General features: G+C 36.1%; 1 protein-coding gene across 1 annotated transcript in view; it reads right to left on the reverse strand.

The window, feature by feature from the left end:
• The window catches only part of NKAIN2 (sodium/potassium transporting ATPase interacting 2), a 157,803-nt gene extending 134,041 nt beyond the window's left edge, over positions 1-23,762 (reverse strand). Inside the window, exon 1 of the mRNA XM_058566365.1 lies at positions 23,566-23,762. Within this exon, the coding sequence (XP_058422348.1) occupies positions 23,566-23,733 (168 nt within the window). The 5' untranslated portion in view covers positions 23,734-23,762. The remainder of the gene's footprint in view (positions 1-23,565) is intronic.
• Between the last annotated feature and the right edge of the window lie 525 nt (positions 23,763-24,287).

Genomic DNA, 24,287 nt, shown 5'->3' on the forward strand with positions numbered 1-24,287 from the left:
CTACATTGGCATTTGTCTTGGTTTTGATCATTTGCTAATTGACCTGTCCGCATTTAGAGGCATCAGTCAGCTGTACAACAGGGTGGGTGGTAACACGAAAGGGTGATCGGAAAAAGAAGATTGCAGTGGTGATGCAGTGGATTTGCCCAGATCTTGGGAAAGAAAATTGCCAAGTGCAGGCCTGTTGTTTAGGTAAATCTCCAAAGGGGGCCTGATGTAAAGCTGGCAGCAGATGTGTAAAGATTTTTTTCTTCTGAAGGGACCTGAAGAATGACCCAAGTTTTTAATAAAGGTAATGAAATCTTGCTCATCTCTTCCCAAGATCCCTATATACTAGTAATAAATGACTGATACAGAGAGCTCAGTTGGAGATGTCTTTATTTAATCTCCTTTGACACGTGTTTCTTATCTATTTAAAGATTTGCTTTTTGATTACAAAATAAAGCAAAATAAAAGTGAAATGGAATTTCATCATGGGTGAAGTTTGTAATCAAATTGTATCATGGGCCTGAAGTCTTACCCCAGACAGAGGATGCAAAGGGGCAGTGTAGGCTTCCCTTTTGCTAGACTGGAGCCTGGGCAACACTGCTGAGACATGGGTTTGAGGATATGATCTTCCTACTGTTTCCAGCCAGAGGGAACAATGCCATCTCTGGGATAACAGGAGCTAATCCCTCAGCCACCTGGAGAGTCCCAACTTCAGCCTGAGATGTAAAAGTTATGTGGGTAAAAACTAATCATCAAATGTATCAAACTCTTCAGCCAGTCTCTGTTCTTGGTGCTATGAAATGTCCGTCTATTTTCAATTAAATAATCAAAGTATTGTCTAACTCAGAGGAGAGAGGCCTTTCCAAGACTGGCAGATTAAAATCCAGATTTTTGGACAACACTTGCAGAGTTGTATTTGTTTTTGGACAAGGCTGTCATTTTTAAATTGCTGACTCTACAGAGATAAGACTCCATAGTCATGAAGGCCAAAAACCATATCCTCTCAGCTATAATCGATAAAATGAAGGGCAGTTAGCCTGGAGAAGAGAGCCTTGATTGAAAGGTAAAGACAGAGGGATATAGTAAAACTAAGAGCAGCTACATGTACTGGATGCTTTCTAATAGCCAAGAACTATTTAATGCTCTTTACATGTATTAAGTAAATTAAACTTCACAACAATCTCATAAAGTAAGTCCTATTATTATCCTCATTTTAATAAATGAAGTATTAAATGAAAAGGTATTTGGGATGTATCTGGCACCATGAAATTTCAATTGAAGGTGATGATAATGATAGTGAATATTATTGTTGTTGAGCAATGCTTCCAATTGTAAAAAAAAAAAAGGGTAGTCAGCCACAGCGAGTTAATTAAAGAATGCCTTGAAAAACACTCTCACCATGTCAGAAACAACATCCTCATTTCCTGCCATGGTAACTCAATTCTACTATCAAAGTTCATTCTTCTGAGTTCTAAAGAATTTTCTACATTCTAGAATCCTATATTGATTTGCAAATTGTTTGCCCCTTTGAGGGGTAATAAATTAAACCTTTCTATTGGCTAGCATATGTTTCCAAATGTGATAGCTGGCTGATAGTATTCTGTATGTTAAAATAAATGTTTAATGGATACTAATCAGTTCTAAGCAGTACGCTAGGTTTAAGCGATATAAAGATGTTCTGTCCATCTTCTCATTTGGAAGGAGAACAGGAAGCAGAATGAGCATCTGGGTTCAGGAGAGGGAAGGGGTCAGTGGCACCCACCAAGGAGGGGAGAGAGACTTGAAGGAAAAAATGTGAAGCTTCTAAAGGCAATTTGTGTTCATCTTCCAATTTTTCCTACAGTCAACACGATCTTAAACTCGGTGGTTTTATAAACAGAAGTCACAAAACTTTTTTCTATGTGAAAGATAAAAGAAGTTGTTGACTAAGGAAATAATGTTTGGAATTTCAAAGTAAGAACTCAGGGAATGTGTCTTATGGCACAGAAGACGGTGCTTGTAGTCCCAGCCCTGGAACCACTCAGCTGTATGACTCAGTGTTCTCATCCACAAAACAATGAAATTACACTAAATGATCTCTATGGTCTGTTCTAGTTTTTGATGCTTTAAAGTGCTGTTTAGAATGAAATTAACAGGAATCATTTGCCTTATATTGTTATCTAGCTGCATATTTTGGCCACCTTCTGTTATTTTTTTTAAGAATGAAATGAGAGTATATCTTAAATATACAAATTTGTTAGTTTCCATTCTTTCTCATTTTATTTTATTAATATTTTCTAATCGAAGTTAGGTAAAATATCTTATTGCACTTCTAAGGGAGGGGACAATCACCTTGAAATTTGCTTACAGTTCTATTTCAGCACAAGTATTATTTGCAGGCGTCCAACAATTTGTTCTATTAAAACTCTTTATCTCTACTTGTGGAAGTGTTCAGTAAAAACAGGAAAAATAAATATTCCAAATCCTGGCTTGTCCTGTAATTCCCTTGCCTACCTGCGTGGATGATTTTTTTTTTTGTAGGTGTGTGTTCGGTATTTGAATTTATAAACATATTTCAACTTGTGTGCTCTTTCAAGCAGAGTCACCTGAGAGCCAAGTACCACTAAGAAGTAAAATCTAAGAATTTGGTTCCTGCTTGTTGGCACTCTGACATTCACGCCAGTATACTGTGTGGACTCTAAAGCGTGATGAAAATAATTGGTTCTGATGTGAGCATTTCGCAATGTGAGTGCTCTGTATTGAAAAGGCTCTCTCAATCAGCTTCGAATGGTTGCGCGTACAGCAAGCTAATTATCCGCCGTGAACTAAATGCGAATTCCATTCTCAGACATATACTTATTCTGTCTTTGACTCTGGCCAAGTTACCAGCAAGCGGCATAACATCTGTTTGCCCCTGCTTTTGGAAATTTGAAGGAAACGACATTTCTTAGAAGACCTGTGATAAATTTTCTTTAAGGAAAAACATTCTATAAATGGTGAACGCTATCACTAATTTTTCTTTTCTTCAAGTCCTATATTTGAATAGCCATCGAGGATTTGGTTTTACTTAGGTCACTTTATAACTGGAATATTGTGGAAGAATATTTAGTGTAATAGGGGAAAAATAGTTATTATCGCCTAATAGAAAATAAGGTAAGTAAGAAAATGAATAAAATTTGGTGGCTCAGGATAATGAATAAATAATGACCTCTCTTGCTTCCTTATCTGTTTAGGAGCTTGCAGTGGTTTCCCTTATCTTTTAAATCACATCTAAGCATTTTGCCTAACTTTCAGATTCCTTTATCAAATGACACTCTTGAATTTTCTAACTCGCTTGTGAAAATCCCTAATGGTCACTATTTCCACTTTTTCCAAATAAGCCTTCTTGCTTCCTTTCACACATTAATAAAGACAACAACAATAATAGCTAAATTTTACTGAATACTTATTCTATGAAGGAAATGGAGATGTTTTTTAACATTTTACTTTATTTTTACACACAAAACCCAATGAGGTAGGGGGAGGGACGTCAGCAAGATAGTGGACTAGGAAGCCCCCGACACTCCTTCCCCTGACAGAGACATCAATTCAACAACACAAGGGTTATAAGGAAACAGAGAACTTCAACAACACTGTAGACCAAATGAGCCTAACAGACATATACGAAACATTCCATCCAAGAGCAGCAGAATATTCATTCTTCTGAAGTGCATATGGAACATTCTCCAGGATAGATCACATGTTAGGTCACAAAACAAATCTTGCAAATTTAAGATTTATCTCATGCGAAGTGTCTTTCCTGCCCACAGTGGAATTAAATTAGAAGTTAATAGCAGAAGAAAAACTGGAAAATTCACAAATATGTGGAAATTAAACAACACACTCTTGAATGACCAATGGGTCAAAAAAGAAATCAAAAAGGAAATTAGAAAATACATTGAGACAAATCAAAACAAATCTCCAACCTACCAAAACTTATGGGGTGCAGCAAAAGCAGTACTTAGAGGAAAGCTTACAGGAGTAAAGGTCCACATTAAAAGAGAAGAAAGATCTCAAATAAACAATTTAACTTTATACCTTAAGAAACTAGCAAAAAAAAAAAAAAAAAGAATAAACTAAGCCCAAACTTAGCAGAAGGAAGGAAATAATAAAGATTAGAGCAGAAATAAACAAAACAGAAAAGAGAAAAATAATAGAAAAAAATCAACAAAACGAAGAGTTGGATTTTTAAAAACATTGACACAATTGATTAAACTTTAGCTAGACTAACCAAGAAAAAAAGGATAGTACTCAAATAAAATCAGAAATGAAAGAGGAGACATTACAACTGACATCACAGTAATAAAAAGGATCATGAGACTATTATGAAAAATTATATGCCAACAAATTGTATAACCTAGAAGAAATGGATTAATTCCTGGAAACATACAACCCACCCAGGTTGAATCATGAAGAGATAGAAAATCTTAACAGACCTATAACTGAGTGATTGAGTCAGTAATCAAAACCTCCCAACAAAGAAAGGCTCAGGACCAGATGGCTTCACTGGAGAATTCTATCATACATTTAAAGAAGAATGCCAATCCTTCTCTAATCTTCCAAAAAATTGAAGAAGAAAGAACACTGCCAAATGCGTTTTATGAGGTCAGCATTATGTCCGATAACATATTTTCCATTTCCATCTGAGACCTCATCGGAATGGCCTTTCCCCTCCATATTTATTCTCTAAGAAGACAGAAACTTTCTCTGTAGCTATCCTCTTTTCTTTATAATCCTTTAATAGAATTGCCTTTAAAATTCTCTTCATAGCAATTTAGGCTTTTTCTAGCATGTACCTCAAAACTCTTCCAGCCTCTACCCATTACACAGTTACAAAGCCACTTCCAAATTTTAGATATTTGTTACAGCAGCATCCACTTCTCGGTAGCAATTCCTGCCTTAGTCAGTTCATGCTGCTATAACAAAATACCATAGATGCGTGGCTTATAAAGAAGGGAAATTTACACAGTTCTGGAGGCTGGAAATCCAAAATCAAGGTGCCAACAGATTTGGTGTCTGGTGAGGGCCTGCTTCTTTTTTTTTTTTTTTTTTTAATTTTTTGTTTATTGCAGTAACATTGGTTTATAACATTGCAAAAATTTCAGGTGTACATCATTGTACTTCTATTTCTGCATGGACTACATCATGTTCACCACCAAAATACTAATTACAACCCATCACCACACACATGTACCGAATTATCCCTTTCACCCTCCTCCCTCCCCCCTTCCCCTCTGGTAACCACCAATCCAATCTCTGTCCCTATGTGTTTGTTTATTGTTGTTATTATCTACTACTTAATGAAGGAAATCATACGGTATTTGGCCTTCTCCCTCTGACTTATTTCACTTTGCATAATACCCTCAATGTCCATCCATGTTGTCACAAATGGCTGGATTTCGTCGTTTCTTATGGCTGAGTAGTATTCCATTGTGTATATATACCACATCTTCTTTATCCATTCGTCCCTTGATGGGCACTTAGGTTGCTTCCAAGTCTTGGCTATTGTGAATAAGGCTGCAATGAACACAGGGGTGCATGTACCTTTGCAAATTGGTGTTTTCAAGTTCTTTGGATAAATACCCAACAGTGGAATAGCTGGATCATATGGTAGTTCTATCGTTGATTTTTTGAGGAATCTCCATACTGTTTTCCATAGTGGCTGCACCAGTCTGCACTCTCACCAGCAGTGTATGAGAGTTCCCTTCTCTCCACATCCTCTCCAACACATGTTGTTTCCTGTCTTGTTAATTATAGCCATTCTGACGGGCGTGAGGTGATATCTCATTGTAGTTTTGACTTGCATTTCCCTGATAGTTAGTGATTTTGAACATCTTTTCATGTGTCTGCTGGTCATCTGTATATCTTCTTTGGAAAAATGTCTGTTCAGGTCTTTTGCCCATTTTTTAATTGGGTTGGTAGTTTTTTTGTTGTTGAGATGCATGAGTTCTTTATATATTTTGGAGATTAAGGAGGGCCTGCTTCTTGTTTGCAGATTGCTGACTTCCCCCGTGTCCTCATATGGCAGAGAGGGTAAGAGAGCTCTGATGCCTCTTTTATAAAGGCACTAATACCAGTCATGAGGGCTCCACTTTCATGACCTCCTCACCTCTCAAAGGTACCATCTCCTAATACTATTACATTGGGGATTAGGATTTCAACATATGAAATTTAGGGGTGGGGGCACAAACATTTTATCCATAATACCAAGTCAGACAAAGACACTATAAGAAAATAAAATTACAGGCCAATATCCCTGATGAACATATGCAAAAGTCCTCAACAAAATACTAGCAAATTGAATTCAACAACACATTAAAAGGATCATACTCCATGACCAAGTGAGATACAAGGATGGTTCAACATATGAAAATCAATCAATGTGATACACCACATTAACTGAACGAAGGACAAAAATCATATGATTCTTCTCAATAAATGCAGAAAAAATGTTTGACAGAATTCAACACCCTTTTGTGATAAAAACATCCAAAAACTAGAAATAGAAGGAAATTATCCCAACATCATAAAGGCCATATATGAAAAGCCCACAACATAGCCAATAGTGAAAAACTGAAAGCTTTACCTCAAAGATCAGGAACAAGGCAAAGATATCCACTCTCTCAATTTCTATTCAACATAGTACTGGAAGTCCTAGCTACAGCAATTAGCCAAGAAAAAGAAATAAAAGGCATCCAAATAAGAAAGGAAGAAGTCAAATTATCTCTGTTCACAGATGAATATGTCCTTATATGTAGAAGATCCCAAATATCCCACAAAATAACTGTTATAACTAATAAATGAATTCAGAAAAATTACAAGATACAAAATGCAAACATTCAAAAATAATTGGCATTTCTATACACTAGCAATGAATTATCTGAAAAGGAAATTAAGAAAACAATCCCAAATTTGGGGATGGCCAAATTTGACCAACGTAGCTTACTGAGACAGCTGATGTAACTGAAAGCAGACAAAGTGGGAGAAGGGGCCATCAGTGCAGATCTGTCTGCTATGAAAAACTTAAAAGAAAAGAAAACAATCCCATTTACAATAGTATGAAAAAGAATAAAATACTTATGAATAAATTAAACAAAGAAGGCAAAAGAGTTGTACACTGGAAACTACCAAACCTTGTTGAAAGAAATTAAAGGCACAAATAAGCAGAAAGACATCCTGTGTTTATGAACTGAAAGACTAAATATTGTTAAAATGTCCGTAGTACCCAAAGTAATCTACGGATTCAATGCAATGCCTATCAAAATCCCAAAAGAGTCATGTGTCACTTAATGACAGGGATACATTCTGAGAAATGTGACATTAGGCGATTTTGTCATTGTGTGAACATCATAGAGTGTGCTTACACAAACCTAGATGGTATAACCTACTACATGTCTAGGTTGTGTGGTACTAATCTTATGGGACCACTGTCCTATATGCGGTCTGTCATTGACTGAAATGTCATTATGCAGCCCACTCCTGTAGAATTTTTTGCAGAAATAGAAAAGCAATCCTAAAAGTTGTGTGGAACCACAAAAGACCCTGAATAGCCAAGGCAATCTTGAGAAAGAAGACAAAGCTGGAGGCCTCACACTTACTGACTTCCTAACATATTACAAAGCTATAATAATCAAAACAGTATGATACTGGCACAAGCACAGATATATAAACCAATGGAACAGAATAGAGAACCCATGTATATACAGTGAACTGATCTTCAATTAGCGCGTCAAGAACACATAATGGGGAAAGGATAGTCTCTTAAACAAATGGTACTGGCAAAACTGGATATTCACACGCAAAAGAATGAAATTGGATCCATATCTTACACCACATGCAAAAGTCAACTCAAAATGAATTAAAGACTTAAACACAGGACCTGAAACTATAAAACTCCTAGAAGAAAACACAGGGGAAATGCTTTACAACATGGGTCATGGCAACAATTTTTTGGAAATGACATTGGAAGCATAGACAACAAAATAAAAATAGACAAGTGGATCACATTAAACTAAAAAGCATCTGCACAGCAGAGGAAACAATCAACAGAGCAAAAACGCAACATACAGAATGGGAGAAAATATTTTCAAGCCATATATCTGATAAGGGGTTAATCTCTAAAATATTTAAGAAGCACCTACAACTCAATAGCAAAAAAAGTAATAACCCAATTAAAAAATAGGTAAAAGATTTGAATAGACATTTCTTCATAGAAGACATACAAATGGCTTATAGGTATATGAAAAAATGTTCAACGTCACTAATCACAGGGGAAATGTAAATCAAAACCAAAATCAGATATCACCTCACAACTGACAAGATGGCTATTATAAAAAAAGAAAAAGACAAGTAAGTGTTATTGAGGATGCAGATAAATTGGAATCTTTGTCCACTATTGTTGAAAAGATAAAATGATACAGCCATAATGGAAAACAGTATGGCAGTTACTCAAAAAATTAAAGATAGAACTAACCACATATAATCCAGAAATCCCACTTCTGGGTATTTACCCAAAAGAATTTAAAACAAGATCTCAAAGAGATATTTGCCATTCCTTGTTCACAACAGCCAAGAGGCAGAAACAACCTAAATGTCCATTGACAAATACATGGATAAACAGAATGTGGTATATACATACAGTGGAATTATTCAGCCTTAAAAAAGAAGAAAATCCTGTCACATGTGACAACATGAACAAACTTTAAGACATTATGTTAAGTGAAATAAGCCAGTCACAGAAAGACAAATACTGCATGATTTCACTTGTATGAGGTGTTTAAAATTGTCAAACATATAGAAGGAGAAAGTAGAATGGTGTTTCCAGGAGCTAGGAGGAGGAGGAAATTGGGAGTTGCTGTTCAGTAGACATAGAATATCAGTCAAGCAAGATGAAAAACTTCTAGAGATTTGTTGTACAACCATGAACGTATAGTTAACAATACTGTATTTGAACGATTAAAAATTTGTTAATGGGGTACATTTCTTATGTGTTTTTTACGACAATAAAAAACAATGAAGTAGACACTCTTGTTATGCTTATTGCAGTTGAGGACACTGAGGCTTAGAGGAGATGTTTGTCTCTGTACCCTTCACACACAGTTTCAACCATCTGAAATGGTGAATCCTCTCCTTTGCCATCCACATTTTGTTTTTACCTTATTCAATATCCAGTTACACCTACCTCACTCAGTCCTCTCCCTCATTCCACACTCACTAAGGTTCATGGTCAAAGATTTACTCACTCTCTTTTCTTTTAACATTCCCCAGAGAGCACTGAAGAACATTTGGTATAGTGTAATTACTCATTAAAGATCAATCTAACTGACTCTTGTGGAAAATAAAGATGCTTCAACTAAAGGTCCTCTTGTTCTTTGGAACTAAAGAATTCCAAAGTTTCAATGACAAACAGTTAAAAGCTCTGTCCCATTGTCGTAAAAAATAGAAACTTGATTGATTGACAAGGATGTGGAAGCAGACATAATTTAGCAAAACTCGGTCCAGGAGATTTTTCCAGAAAATTTCCTTTAATATGTTAGAAAGGTGAAAGAGACGGAAACAGTGCTCACATTCAACATTCCCGGGGACTACTTTGGCAGGAATTTATTTTGTACCCAATATTCTTAAAAATCATCATCTTAACAATGAAGGTGAAGATACTGGAGGAAATTTAGTTTCCTGACTCACAGGATTTGATTTCCTCTGTTACTCGGAGGCATGCATCACTGCAGATTTGCAATTCCTTCATCTCACCTCCCTGAGTCTCACAGCAATATCTACAAGTCAAACCAAAGAGTGTTAATGAGGCACAAAAAGATTGTCAGTGGACCTTTCTCCTTCAGACTAAGAATCTACTCAGTGGTAGAGGAGTTAAAAACGTCATTCTAGTTCACCTCTTACACATTTAGACCAGTTTCCTCTCTCTTTTTCAAAGGTGTTCAGTGTCAAGAAAAAGCAAAATATTATCTAGTTCTTGGTGGCCAATCTAATATTAAAGGTAACTGTCCCTCTCTGTACTTAAAATGACCTCAATTTGTAACTACCTGGATTGCCTCCAGAGCTATCTATAATTTGATTATATTTATCCCGGCTCACCTAGAAGAACTCAAAATGAAATGGTGACTTTGGTTTGTGAAGTCAGAATCAATAGCCATTAAGAGAATGAGGAGATTTTTAAGTCTAGGAAAACAGCAAGTACTTAAAATATCCCTTACATCAGCTTCAAAATCCTAGGTACTTAGACAAGCAAATATGATGGAATTTTATCATGATGCATTATGCAGCTTTAATGCCTGGAAAGGTAGGAGTTAATGAAAGAACTGACTGTCAATCGGAATAAAGCTAAAAGTTCAGCTTTCAGAGTATTTTGGACTTGTGTGGCACATTTGGAGAGGCAGACAGATCCTGAAGAAGAACTGAAATAGACGAAAGCTATAAGATAAGAAGAAAATTCTATGTGAGCCAAGTGTATGCATTTCTCTAATCATGTCATTGGCATCGTATAAATGCCAGACACCATTTTATATACAGCTTAGATATAGCAGATGTTAGCATTTAAGTATAGGTTGCTACGAGAGAAAATTGCCCTTGAATGAAGAGGAAGTTTACTGGCAGAGAAAAATGATTTTCTCACTTAACAGTCATAACCCCAATAATAGAATTGTTTTCAACCAGAGGTTGCGGGGGTGGGAAAGGAGGAGAAACATAATGATACCTCAATTCCGATCTAAAAAAGAAAGAAAATCAGCTTCAGCTTAAACTGCGGATGTGTGGGTTGTATACATAGAACCTTCTCCTCCCTCTCTTCTCAAACCTCAAGGCTTCATGTTAAATGGAACAAATCACATCCTTCGTGGTTCTGCTCTGTTTGGTACAGCTGCGTGCTGCAGGTGGTGCCCTAAAAATATATTGTTTGTTTATTTTGCTATATAGCAGTCTGCAGAGTGGTACCTAAAAGTGCTCCAGCTCCCTTCTCCTTCTGTCAGTGAACCAAATGATGAAAGATGAAGACCTCTGCCAAACCTAGCATGAAAAGGCCCGAATAAGAGGCCCAGGTAGCGCTTGAGGCTCAGCTCCTGATAAGTTCCATTTTCTTTGGATTCATGAGGCACAGCTGACAAACAGACTATCTGTCATGAGAGGCTCCAACCGGGTTTCAGCGAAGCAAAGCCAGGCAACAAACCACCTTTGTTGGGAAAATCACTGTGCTTCTCTGGAGATTAACATCTGTAAGCACATGGGGTTTAAAGGGAAAAAGAATCTATAATGGATCACAAAAAGAAAATAAAAGTGAAGATTAATCTCAAGTAAATGTTCATGCAGGTATATTTAAATAGAGCTTTCAATGATTTTTTAATTTATAACTTAAAGGATTGGATAATTTTTCCAGCCACACTGGCAGGACGCTCAGAGTTAATCCTGTTTACCGCACGGAGTTGTTGAACACGACACAGTAACTTATAGGTGAAAATGTTTTATACACTATAGTTAAAATAATGATACACAAATTTAATTTTTCATGAATATTATTCTAGACTTGTCCCATTGAATGAAACTTTAAAAAACAATCCCCCCTCAAATTTCAAGATTTATATAAATTAATTGGTACAGAGAGATTACTGAGGATAATGAGTCATGCCAACCAACCTTTGGCAAGGCATTGTTTACTGTAAAAATCTTACTTAACATTAATGGGATGGTGATGAACAGATTTCATAATCTAAGAGATGAATAAGTAAAATGGAATACTAGGAGGGATTTTCTAGAAAAATCTTGAAAAATATTGGCTTCTAACAAGCAAATAACTAATGTTACTCTAGAATGTAGTGATATAGAAATCCATTCGGATTATTAACAGGGGAGGCGAGATAGCACCAGACGAGTGAAGAGGATGGCATGATTCCAACCTTCAGAAACGGGGATGATGCTGTTTAGCATGGCAGTGACCGAGAGAAAGACAGAAGGGTGAGGGCTTGAGAGGGGGTGTAGTGAGCGCACCGTCAGGCTTGTCAGCAGACAGAGGCAGATAAATGGAAGAAGACAAGGTGAATAAAAAAAGCTTAAAAAATAAATCTAAAGCCAATTCAAATGTGGGAAATAGAGAGTAGGAGAATGACCAGATTCTGAAGGAAAGTGTTGAGCATTTTAAAGAAAAAGGAAAATTTAAATAGACCGAAGGCAGAGAGAGGGAAAAAGAGAGATATAGGTAAGCTGACATACTTTTGAGAATGGTGATCTATCTTTACTGACTGTTGGTGACTAGGTTACATATGATCAGAGCTCCAGATACACTCTCATGAGTGGAGGTCACTCTCCTTACCATTCTTTCGCCTAGAATGTTCTTCTCCCAAATATCTACATGGCCCAGCTCTCATCGCACTCAGAACTTGGCTCAAAAATCACCTATCAGAGCGGCCTCCCCTGACCACCTCTGGTAGCTCTCTTTCACCATACCATATAGTCATCAATCTCTCCTCATAAGAAAGTAAGTTCCATGAGAGCAGAGGGAGGCATTCAGCAAATATTTGTTTAGTGACTGAATGAATGCAAAGCTGTTTCTAGCTCCCAGCAGTTGAAAGTATGGGGAATAAAATTCTTTTAACTTTGAATCTTTAACTGAATCTATACAACCTTAAACTACCACTTGAAAACTGCAACCTTTCACCCACTGGTAAGTTGTAGTGTCTAACAGACTTCACTGAATCACTGATTGTATTTTTTAATTGAATGATTAGCTTGGCTTTGTGTCGTTCCAGTTTGGCCTCTCTCCCAGGCACAGTAGGTCAGAGGAGAGCTCCTTGGCCTGCAATACAGAGCCTAATAGGTGATGAATTGAAATAAGAAAAGGAAATTGTCTTTCTCTATGGGCATGAGTCTATGTGTCAATTCTATATAAATGAAATATGTGTGCAGGGTTAATAACTGAAGGAACAGTGCACTCTGCATAGAGCTCAGTTACATCCACTAGGAAAGGAATAGAATTTTGAGAACTGTTAGGATGACCAACCAGCTGGGTTTGCTCAGAACCATTGGTCACCCTAAATCCAGTCTCTGATGAAGCTCCTGAATGCATTAGAAGAAAGCAATTATGACCCATTACTTCATATGCTATCCTGGTAATAAGTTGTCATGGGTATCCCATCACATAGGTGCGATATTTTGCCGGTGGATGAATCCATTCCAATTCTGGGATACAGTTCCTGCAGCTCAGTCCCAGATTAAGTACCACAGCAACTTGGAAGCTTTTAGACCATAAGTTCGAACCAAAGAAATTGTGGGCACCACATGGCTATGTCATTCCAATTCAGGTCTCAGACTCACAATTGAAGGACAATAAAGGAGCGGCCATAAACATTTTCTCATCTAGTTTTGGCCACTCTTTTACTATCTTTTTAGTATCCAGCTTCCTTTGATAACTTGTCTCTAATATTTTAATTTGTAAGCAACACAGACTTTCCTAAACTTGTGAAATAGGCACATTGGTGAAAATGAATACATGAACATCTACTGAATCACTGACATGGAATTTTCTGTACCTCACAGTATAATTTCACTTAAAATTTGTTTACATTGTAACATGCTTAGTACATTAGGACTAAATCAAATTAAACATGGCATGCGACTAATAAGATGGCATGAAATTACAGCAAAAATTATTTGTGAAGTTTGGAAATTAAAAAAAGAGAGAATCTACCCATAATTCTGTGATGAAGAAATCAGAAAGTTACGGAAAAGGGGTAGGAAAAGTGAAGATAAATGACTGGAAGACCCTGGATAGTGAGAGGTAAAAGGAACAATTTGTATTTGTAAAGTTGCTGATAAGAAGCTGATCAAACTTGAGGTAGAGAGATTGAGAATCGATAAGGAGAGTAGAGCAATGCAGACATTTCAGAATAAAAGAAGAGAGAAAGAAACCCAAAACATCCTTGGAGCCATGATACTCTCTAATTCAAATCTTGACTTTGGAGCCATATTTGCAATTAGCATTAACCAAGCTACTCATGTGACAAATAGCTGCTTCATTAAGTACAATAAAATAAAATATTCTGAATAAAGTTAGGAGAAGATCACAAGTGGTAAACACGTGTGTAAAAAGTTGTGTTCTTGACTCTCAGGGTTACTGCTTGAGAGGATTTTTACAATGGGTGAGAGTCAGGACAAAGGTCAGAGAGGAACAACTGGCCGAGTCAGGACAAGTACAGCCAGGATCCCACAAGGACTGGAACAGGCAAGAGAATAATGAGGACTACGAGTCATATACTCAGTTGTGTAGAAGAATGTGTGGGTTGAGAATAGTAGAATTTAAAATCCTATTTATGGGATCGGTAAAGTAAAGGTACAGAAGGAGTATTACAGATGGCTCTTTTTCTACCGTGTAAACACTATTTAGCTTAAGTGTGTTTGCCCATATTTTTATTCCTTTTCACTCAAGTAGAACATGCTAAACAATAAATTATCCCTCATATTATAGCTGTCATTATAAATCATCTCTACATCATTCCTTTGAGAATGCCTTGCTGTTATTTGAAAACACTAACACATTTTACTATTACGATTCTATCTATCCTGTATTTAGAAGTTCCTGTGAAGAGGAAATTGCCATCAAAGACTTATTTCTTAAAAAAAATTTACCATAATAATTGATCATGACTGGAAAGACATCCTACAAGACAATGATACACATCACAAAAGAAGATGGTAACCTTTGGTTCAAGGCCAACAGCTTGTCATGCTTTTCAAAAAATACTCTATTTTAGTATATTTATATATACTTTACTTATTTCTTTCTGAAATAATTTATGATTTAGTATATTTTACTATTTAATTCTGAAATAATTTTATAATTATAAAATTAAATATAAGAAACAGGATTGTTCATGTTTCATTGCACAATACTCTATGCAGACAATTTCAACTTAAATCTCATATTATTAAAGAAAACTCAATTACTGGTGATTTGTTACAGCGTATAAACCTCACTACCATCTTAAATGTCTTGGTATTTTTATTCCATGATGTCTCCAAGCATTCTCATAGATCAAGTGATATGCTTCGGGGGTAAGCAAGCGCTTCCAACATTATATATAGAAGTGGATATGTACACTGATGATAATGGTTGATATGGGATAAAATTGGCCCCTGTGTAGGCTAGTGTGTCAGTACACTAAATAGTATCACACTGGCTTTAAGAATCACGGTTCTATCTGGGGAGTAAGTAAATTTAGCAGGATTTAGTTCATTTTTGCACATCACTGTGAATTAGCCTGAAAGAATAATAGTATTCTCAATGAGCAATGCAAGAAACTGAGCTAAGGAGAAAATAAATAATACTACCACCTTTATTGTTTTCAAGGCAATTTCTTAAACATTATCTCATTTAGTTCATAATTACAAAATAGTTTATTATACAGTTGGGTGTAAGATTTAAGGATTGTTACTCCCAGACTGTGAATATTTTACCTTATATTTTCGAATTTGCATGTAGGGAATACCAGAGAATATTAAAGGCAAAAAATCTTAGACTTAATTTGACTTTAGAGGTTGTTCAAGTTCTTGCACTCTGCTTGTTCATGAACTCACAGAGCTAGTCACCAATTTACAAGTGCACCTTTCAGAAATAAAGCAAAATAAATAAAGGGCATGATAACTGATTCTTCAGGGTTTGTTTTTACCAAAACTTGATTGACATTTGTGGATAAGGCATCAGGGTGTTACATTCTGAAGGCAGAGTATTCAAATGACTTTGTTTTTCTCTAGAGGAATTGAGAATAGGTTAGGAAGTTAAATATGTACCCATTTTCAGAAGTATCAATAGGTCTTGATATTTCTTACTATTCAGGGCTAAATCTAGTGGGGGTTCTAAAATTAGTTTGTGGACCTTTATTTATATGTTTTGCAGCACTCAGTTGTGCCAAGAAATGTCCTTTCACGATTCTATTTACCACCTTCATTCTCCTATATCAGTAACTTTGTCATTGGTAAATCCCCTGTTCACAATTGTGATTTGGTTCTTCTTCTCATATTTTTGTGACTATTTGAATAAACTATTCTGGTGTTACAGGACAAATCACATTTATTTCACTTATTGGGTTATTACTTTTGGACAAGTAGGTCTGTATATCTGAGCACCCCGGAGAATTAGAGTTGGAGCAGCGTGTATAATACTCGAAGCCAAGCTGCAAAACTATTGAACCATCATGGGAGCCAGGAAAGAAGCCGAGTGCTCGTCATTCTGTCCATTTCCCCAGCAGGCAGCAAGCAGTTTTGTCCTGAGAAGAAAACTGTTGTACAGTCTTGGACACTGGGCTAGAAATCAGAAGACTATTTTCAGTTCCAGCTCAGTCTTCAGTTCAACTCACTCTTTAGTGTGGAGATACAGTAGACACAATTTAGGCACACAGATTCAGTATTTGCTAACAGGCTAGTTCTGTGATGGGCTTGACTCTGCAGTGCTGGAAGGGAAATGACTCTCAAGACCCAGAAAGGAGCTGATGGAGCAAGCAGAGCTGTGGCACCATATGGTGCCACACAATCATCTTCCTGACCACACACCATGTGTTTCTGAGCAATTCAGGACAATAAAGGGATCAGTAGTGGAAACAAAGGAAAGGCAGCAATATTTCCAGTGAAAATTTTGAAAATTACACCCACTTAGGCCCTACCTCATGCTTAAGGACACAAAATTTCCAGAAGTAGGTCATGTTTATGGCAATCCTTTAAATAAGTAAGCAAATAATTTCTATTCTCGGCTGGCGTTGGGAACCAGTGATTCAGAGTAGTGGCCTTGAAGAATTTCTACTCCCTATGTCCTGAAAGAATTCACTTGAATGGCTGGCCTGGTGGTGTAGTGGTTAAGTTCATGTGCTCTGCTTCAGCGGCCCAGCGTTCATGGGTTTGGATCCCAGGTGCAGACCTACACACTGCTCATCAAGCCATGCTATGGTGGCGTCCCACATACAAAGTAGAGGAAGATTGGCACAGATGTTCACGCAGGGACAATCTTCTTCAAGCAGAAAGAGGAATATTGGCAACAGATGTTAGCTCGGGGACAATTTCCTCACCAAAAAAAAAAAATGCACTTGAGAACTGTGAACATTTGAAATTCATGTTTGATATTTTTCATAATTAGTTTAAATGGCTGCAAAAGGACTATTTATTTCAGCATATTATAAATATTAATATATTTTAAAGAGACTAATTACTAAGAGATTAAATATATTTTAAAGAGAAAAACATATTTTTAAAATATTAAAAAAATCAATATATTTTGAATATTAGTTACTCTTTTAAACACATCCAATGAAATTTGAATACCATTGTGATTTGAAATTCACCTTCTTTCATTTAAAAAACACATATACATATTCTTTTATAATGATCATAAATTTTATGTAGGTCCTTTTCTTTTTGAACTAATATTTCCATGCTAGTGCTTCCACAGAACTTTTTCCTAATGTAATGTTTATTTATTTGAAAGTTTTATATTGATCATTCTATACTTCTCTGCCACAACTATATATGCAAATATATAAACATGGATATGTGTTAAATTAAATGTGTATAAATTTAAATTTTATTTTTCTTTCCCATGTTCATAAAGGACTGTGTTAAATATGTATTCCTTTTTTTTCAGCTTTATTGAGGTATAACAGACCAATAAAATTGTAAGATATTTAAAGCATACACCGTGGTGATTTGATACATATACATTGTGAAAGGATTCCCACCATCTAGTTAATTAACACATCCATCACCTCACATATTTATCTTCTTGTTGTTGTTGAGAACATAAAAATGTATTCTTATTTGAGTTATCCCCACAAATATGATTTTACACAATCGATCAAAACAAGATAGTCTACTACAAATGTTGATCAAAATCATTATGTACAAAAATAAAATTTTATTTGAAATGCATTTCTTATTATTACTAGAATGAAGCAGAGTTCTGCATGAATTCTATTCTAGTTTTCTTTTTTTTTTTTACACTTAAGCATGGAAAAAATTTTGTTCTCTAAAAAATGGGAAGTATTAGAGGCTTTTTGTTATAATGACATCACTCAACTCCTGAAACTTCTGAGGTGTGTGCCACAATTTACATAATCATGTATCATAAAAATTATTTCAAATAATTTACCAACTGACAAATCTATTTGTTTTTCCTTCAATTTCACTTAAAGCAAAGAATTGGAAATTGCCCAATTTGCGACAGCAATTTCCAGGAAATATGCCAAAGACACTAGCAAGACATAATAAATGACCATTAATTATATTCCTAACTCTTTCTCTTAAAGTCACCTAGATTAATCTGATGTATATAAAAAAAAAGTGTGGGAAATATTGAAATATTAGTTAATTTCATATTTGTTGACATAATATTTTTGTCAATTTTTAAAAAATCATGTGCTTTGAGAATATTCTATCAAACTGTGGAGCTGCAGATCTGGCTAATTTAGTTTATTAAAAATGGCAAACCCAATAACTTATAAATTAAATGGCTAAATCATTTTTCATTGTAAAACAAATCAATCAAATCAAACATATTTTTCTTAAAAAAATCTGTCTTAATTTTTTCAATTCAAATAAATGTAACAAAGAATATCCACATGGCAACCATTTCACTTCTGAATACAGCAGTAGAGGGTTATCACCTCGTACCATTTGCCCACCCATCCCTTTAAAACAATGCAAGTTCACAACTTAGATTTACTATTTACCACTTTAAGAGCAATATCCTGGCTACTTGAAAATCAGGACCCAAATCTTTGGCAATTGCATCTTTGTTTGTGAATAAGTATTTCCAGATTAAAGGAGGAGTCAAAATGCAGCATAAGCAATAAGGCCATTCACTGTCATCCATGCACCATACACTTCAGCAACATCCAAAGAAATACTCGTGCATCACTCCCAACACAACCCCAAATCAACTTGGATAAAGGCATTCAAAGTTTGGAAAATGTCTTCACCAATTGTGTTCCTAGGCAAGTCTCAGCAAGCCAAATGGCAAATATGTATCATTAACTGGGTAAAAGTGGAAACATCTGTGACTTCATCCATCTGAAGGCATATATTTTATCTTCAAAAAATTTTTACCACAATCTGTTGAACAATAATTTCCATGCACTCTAAAAAGTACAGTTCTCTGAATTAGGGAATAGATATAACTCAAGGATGAACTTGACTGTGAACCTATTTTTAGCTATGAACAGTGCACCAGGCATTAGAATCTTTTCTAAAGTCTTCTGTGACTTCCCTGCTAATTTGTATACAATGTCTAAGTCAATTTTAATAGTTGTGGAAAATAGTAAGCTTATTTACATTTTTACCAATATCCTCTGCTGGTCTCCTAAAAATATTAATAGTCAATCTGCTATAAACTTAGAAGTGTGTCAGAAGTAAAGGAAATAAAGCAAAACAAAACCCAGCAATTTTGGTTGAGAGGTTTATGTTAAATTTAGAAATATTGGTCCGCTGGAGGTAGCCGGAGAAAAGAGAGATTAAATATTTGTTTTTCTTCTTTTAAATGAATTATTGGAATTTTAACATAGATTTTAAATATAAAGTTACTTCAGTTATTGCAATAAATGTTTTCCCTTAAAGCTTCATTTATTTACATTCCTTTGTATAACATCCTCCCTTTTCATTGTGTTGGTTACAGGAAGTGAGGTATAATGTGTGTATAACAAATAGGAGGCACACACACCTCCATTCCCCTCACCCATGGCCAACCTAGCTAATTCAAAATCCTGGCATTCTTTGCCACTGAAGAACTGTATTTTGGGGCTTCAGGAATTTGTTACCCATCAGCTGGAGCTGGTATGCAGGTTGAAACCTATTTCCTATCCTCGGTACCAGAGAAAAACTTACACCATCAGGTCCATCCTCTCTATTTACTAGCTAAGAAATCTTGGGAAAGGTTTTTAACCTATTCTGCTGTCCTCACCGGACTGTTACACAAGTCAAAAGATTTCATTCCTGTGAACACATTTAGTAACCTGTGCAGTTGCAATCCCTCATTGAAGAAATCAGCTTAATTTTTTTGTCATGTGAACGCCACCATCTCTCTGGTTGATCTCCGTGGCTCTCCCCACACACATTTATTTGATCTATCTTGTAAGTGTGGATTTTTTTTTTGTTTTTATTAAAACTGTGCACACCTGTATTCCTTTTGAATGTGATATCTGATACTAACTAAAAGAAAATGCTGCTGGAGCGGGAGAAAGCTGGAAATCTCACACCTGGCTCATCATTATGGGGTTCTAGCGGTCCGTTGTGCTCTGCTGGAGGCTGTGTGATTAATTGCACCTCTTCCCAATTACATGGATATTATACTCGTCTTCCTTTGGCTGTAGATGGGAGATATCTTATGTATGTGTGATGCAAATGTAGGCTTTGTGAATGCTAATTTCAAAATCAGCTAGCAGTTGATTGGCAGAAAACCGAACAACTGGCTGACAGGCGTGCCGGGGGTCAGGAATCTGTGAAAGAAAGGCTCAGCGAAGATGGAGGAAAAGAGCTGGAGAGATTTGGAGTTAATCAAGAGCAGCAGCAGGGAGAGCAGCAGTTTATGAAAGCAGATCTAAGCCAGATATCCTGGAAGAGAGGGCAGCTTCAAAGACGGGTAAAAATGAGAAGAGCGAGACTTGAGCTGACTTGACGAAAAGCAGGACGGAATTAAGAAGCCAAGATTATGCCATAAACTGCACGAACTGTATTCTCTGTTTGCCACAGCCCCGGAATGTGCCTGTTTGCACCTGATCTGTACCCTGAGGACCCTCGCTCCATTTTTGACTCTGACATCCTCAAGGTCAGGGATCCTGTCATTTGTTTCTCTAGAAGCCAGCAGGAGACAAGCACTCAGGGAGTGTTCATTGGACCGGACTGAGCTGAACATTGGATTGTTAGGAGGATGATTTGGGTAACACAAAAAGGGGAGGAGCAGAGATTCAAGACACTATTTCATCTCTTAATCATGACAGCAGAAAAGATCGGAATGACTGTAGGAAAACGTAGTTGGAAGGCTTCCAATAACTAGGCAGAGCAAATTGTTCAAAATAAGCCCCATTTTGGTTTTCATTCTGAAACTCTAGTTAAGATTTGCTAAGTTTTCTGCACATCAGATGCTTTCAGCTCAAGGCTGGCTAGACAATAGCCATCCCAAAGACAGAAAGTGTGTTGAAACTTCTCCAAGTAATTGGCTTGGGTACGATGTTGCTAACTTACTCGCAGGTGATCCACCTTGGCATTGCAAAAGAAAAATGCCCCTTGAAAGGAAGAACAGGTGGCAAGGGGAGAGGCAAAGATGCTACATCCTGTGATGGTTTGCTCAAACCATTTTTCCACACAATTAGGGGCAATGTAGACAGAAGTGAGAGCCAGCAGCTTGAAATATCGGTCACATCTGCTCTTAGGGACACTACATCCATCTTCTTTGTGCTCTAGCCTCTTTGTCTTTACAGATGGTTTTTACTTATGTAAAAATATTTTGTCTTTGGGTGGTATCACAGCCTCAACATATGCTTCCATGTCCAAATGTTTTTTTAGCAAATTACCTGTGGCCAAAATTTTATGTGGAGTTTAATAAATCTGTGAATATAATTTATACATACATATATGAATTCAAATAACTCTCTGAAATAGTTTCATATAACTATCCATGCACATAAACTATATCTTTACACCATCCTTGACATACAAGTGGAAGTTTTCCAAAACATGTGGGTACAGTAAAAAAGGGGGAGTTCCAACAAAGGAATATTTTATCTAAAACCCCTCTCTGACACATATATGAAGACATTTTATCTGTCCCCAAATCCCAGAGGTATTTTACTTTTCCTATGTGAGAATGAGTACTTCATTTAAATAGATTTTAAATAGTGAAATGGCTACTTCCATCCCATCAAATCTAACATCTTTATTTCAAGATAATCAAAGTGAACGGTTTTAGAGTTTAAAACTATATAGAAAGGTTTATTAAGTGCTCGTATGTTTATTAAGCTTGCACGTATTCAAGGGAGATCGCTCAGTGCTTTAGCTAAGAACATAATTCAAATATTGTGGAAATAATTTGTGCTGATCTCTGAATATTTACAGTTCTCCCTCCTTCCTGGCCATTCTGTGATTAGGTGGGACTGCGTGACTAGTTCTGTACAATGAACTGTGAACAATGAGCCTCTCCTCCGAAGAAGGAGAATTTTTGTGCCAATGGGAACACTCCACATCTATCTTTGCTCTCTGACATGGCTACTCACGATGAATGAGATGGTGGCTGCCCCATTAGACTTGTTTCCTTTGTGACAGTGGTGACAGTAATTGGTAGAATTTTCTGCTGACCAACAAGAAACTTGTGTGATTTTTAGTTACAGAGATTTGGGAAGTATTTACTAGCATAGCATACTTAGCATACTGCAATTTACATAAACGTGTGTGCGTGTGTGTATATATAGTCCTCATTTAAACAAATCTGATAACTATATATTAGTTATATAATCTAATAAACACACACTTGCATAGATTTTTTAATTCCAGAAGAATATTATATGAACTAATTGGAGCCATTCTACCCAGAACCTGTTACGTTTTGTTATTTAATAATTGTGAGTTAGCATCATTCCCAAAGTAATTAAATAAAGAAAGAAGTAAAAATCAGATTCTACATCATCATTTGTTAATTTTAAGACTAGGCACATCAATTGCAGATCTACATGGAGTCTAAGAAAAATATAGTTAGATCTGTACATATAGGATCTGTAATAAATAAATGGAGACATATACAATAAAGTTGCCTTAACTTTATAAATTCCACAAAATTATGCATTTAGCCTTAGCAAAAGTTCTTCTTAAGAAACAGGTGTGTTATTTATCTCTCTGTCATAGTGATATAATGTAAAATAATATGTTTTATATAACATAGGCATATATTATACAAATATGTTTTACAAATACCAAACACAAAGGAGTTATTTATAACTCTTACTGACTCCTGGTAGAGGGAGAAATCTTTATCAGCATAATACTGTGCAAAATAGGGGCATGATAGTTTAGAAGTAGAATTTATAGAAAAGCTGAATTGTTTTGAAAAAATGAGAGGCGATAGAAGGTGATGGATGGTTCCTTAGGGAAATCTAGGAAGAAGTAGATAGGGCAAATGGAGAATTCCAGGACTAGCAGCACAGCCAGAAAGAAGTGTTGAGGGAGAAAATATCTATTGAAATCTTACAAATTGGGCATTGTAACAAGTTAGTTGTGAAAACTCTCTGATCTTCCTTCCAGAATCTTTGGAAAACTCTACCAAAAGCCAAGTAATCAAACCTTGATTGGTTGGATTTCTTACATAAAATGCTGAAGATGCCAGTCTATTTACTGATTGCCAAAGAAAATCGGCACACTCAGTCCAGGGCATGGCCTGGTTTAGCCTGACAAATCCTTACTAAAAGTGGCATTAATTAGGAAAAAGCAAATAGCCATACTTTACCCGCAGATTCCATTTGCGTGCACTGAGTTTGCACAGAAATAAAGCAATTCCGGAAGCACTAGAAGGAGTGGTTGGCTGTCAACACTTACTGCGAGGACAATCTGCAGGGAACTATGAGCCACTTCTATGTACTGGTACTCCAGAAAGCACCCTGAGACCGTGATGTAGCGATGGTCTTCTGGGGCCCAGTCTGGGGCGGGTGTCACTGATGTCACCGTACATCCTGGTCCATTCTCCATCCACCAAGATCGGTGCATTGAAATATTAAAAGTCAGGATAAGGTCTGTTTCCTGCAAGAAGGCAATTTATAAGGATAAGAATTACTTTATAAATGTTAGTTAGCTTATTTGGACTAACTTGTTTTGATTGGAAATATGGTTTTTTTTTTTCCTTCCCATACTGTATTTTACAGGCAGAAAGGAAGCATCTAAAGTAAAGATATCATTTCCACCCGAAAATTATGTCTATGGATTCCACTTATGAAAGTTTGCCTGACTACAATAAAATAAATAAAATATTTTATTAGTAAAATTATAAGTGATTTACATTAATTGTAACACTGAAGAATCTTTGCCTTTTAGGACTTGTAAATATTACAAAGGGAGTGATTTACACTGTTTTATTAAGTGAAGTTCATCTTATTTTAAATTTGCTATTTTCCTCTCCCTCAGAATATTTACCTTTTGCACATTTTAAATATTAAAGTTATACTTCAACTTGGCAAAATTCAAGATAATGTTGTGGCTAATGCTAAAATTTGTAAGACTGCAATTAATAACACAATATTCCTTTCCCTCGTACCCTTCCTATT

Source organism: Diceros bicornis, chromosome 23, assembly GCF_020826845.1.
Source record: "Diceros bicornis minor isolate mBicDic1 chromosome 23, mDicBic1.mat.cur, whole genome shotgun sequence".
Lineage (NCBI taxonomy): Eukaryota > Metazoa > Chordata > Mammalia > Perissodactyla > Rhinocerotidae > Diceros > Diceros bicornis.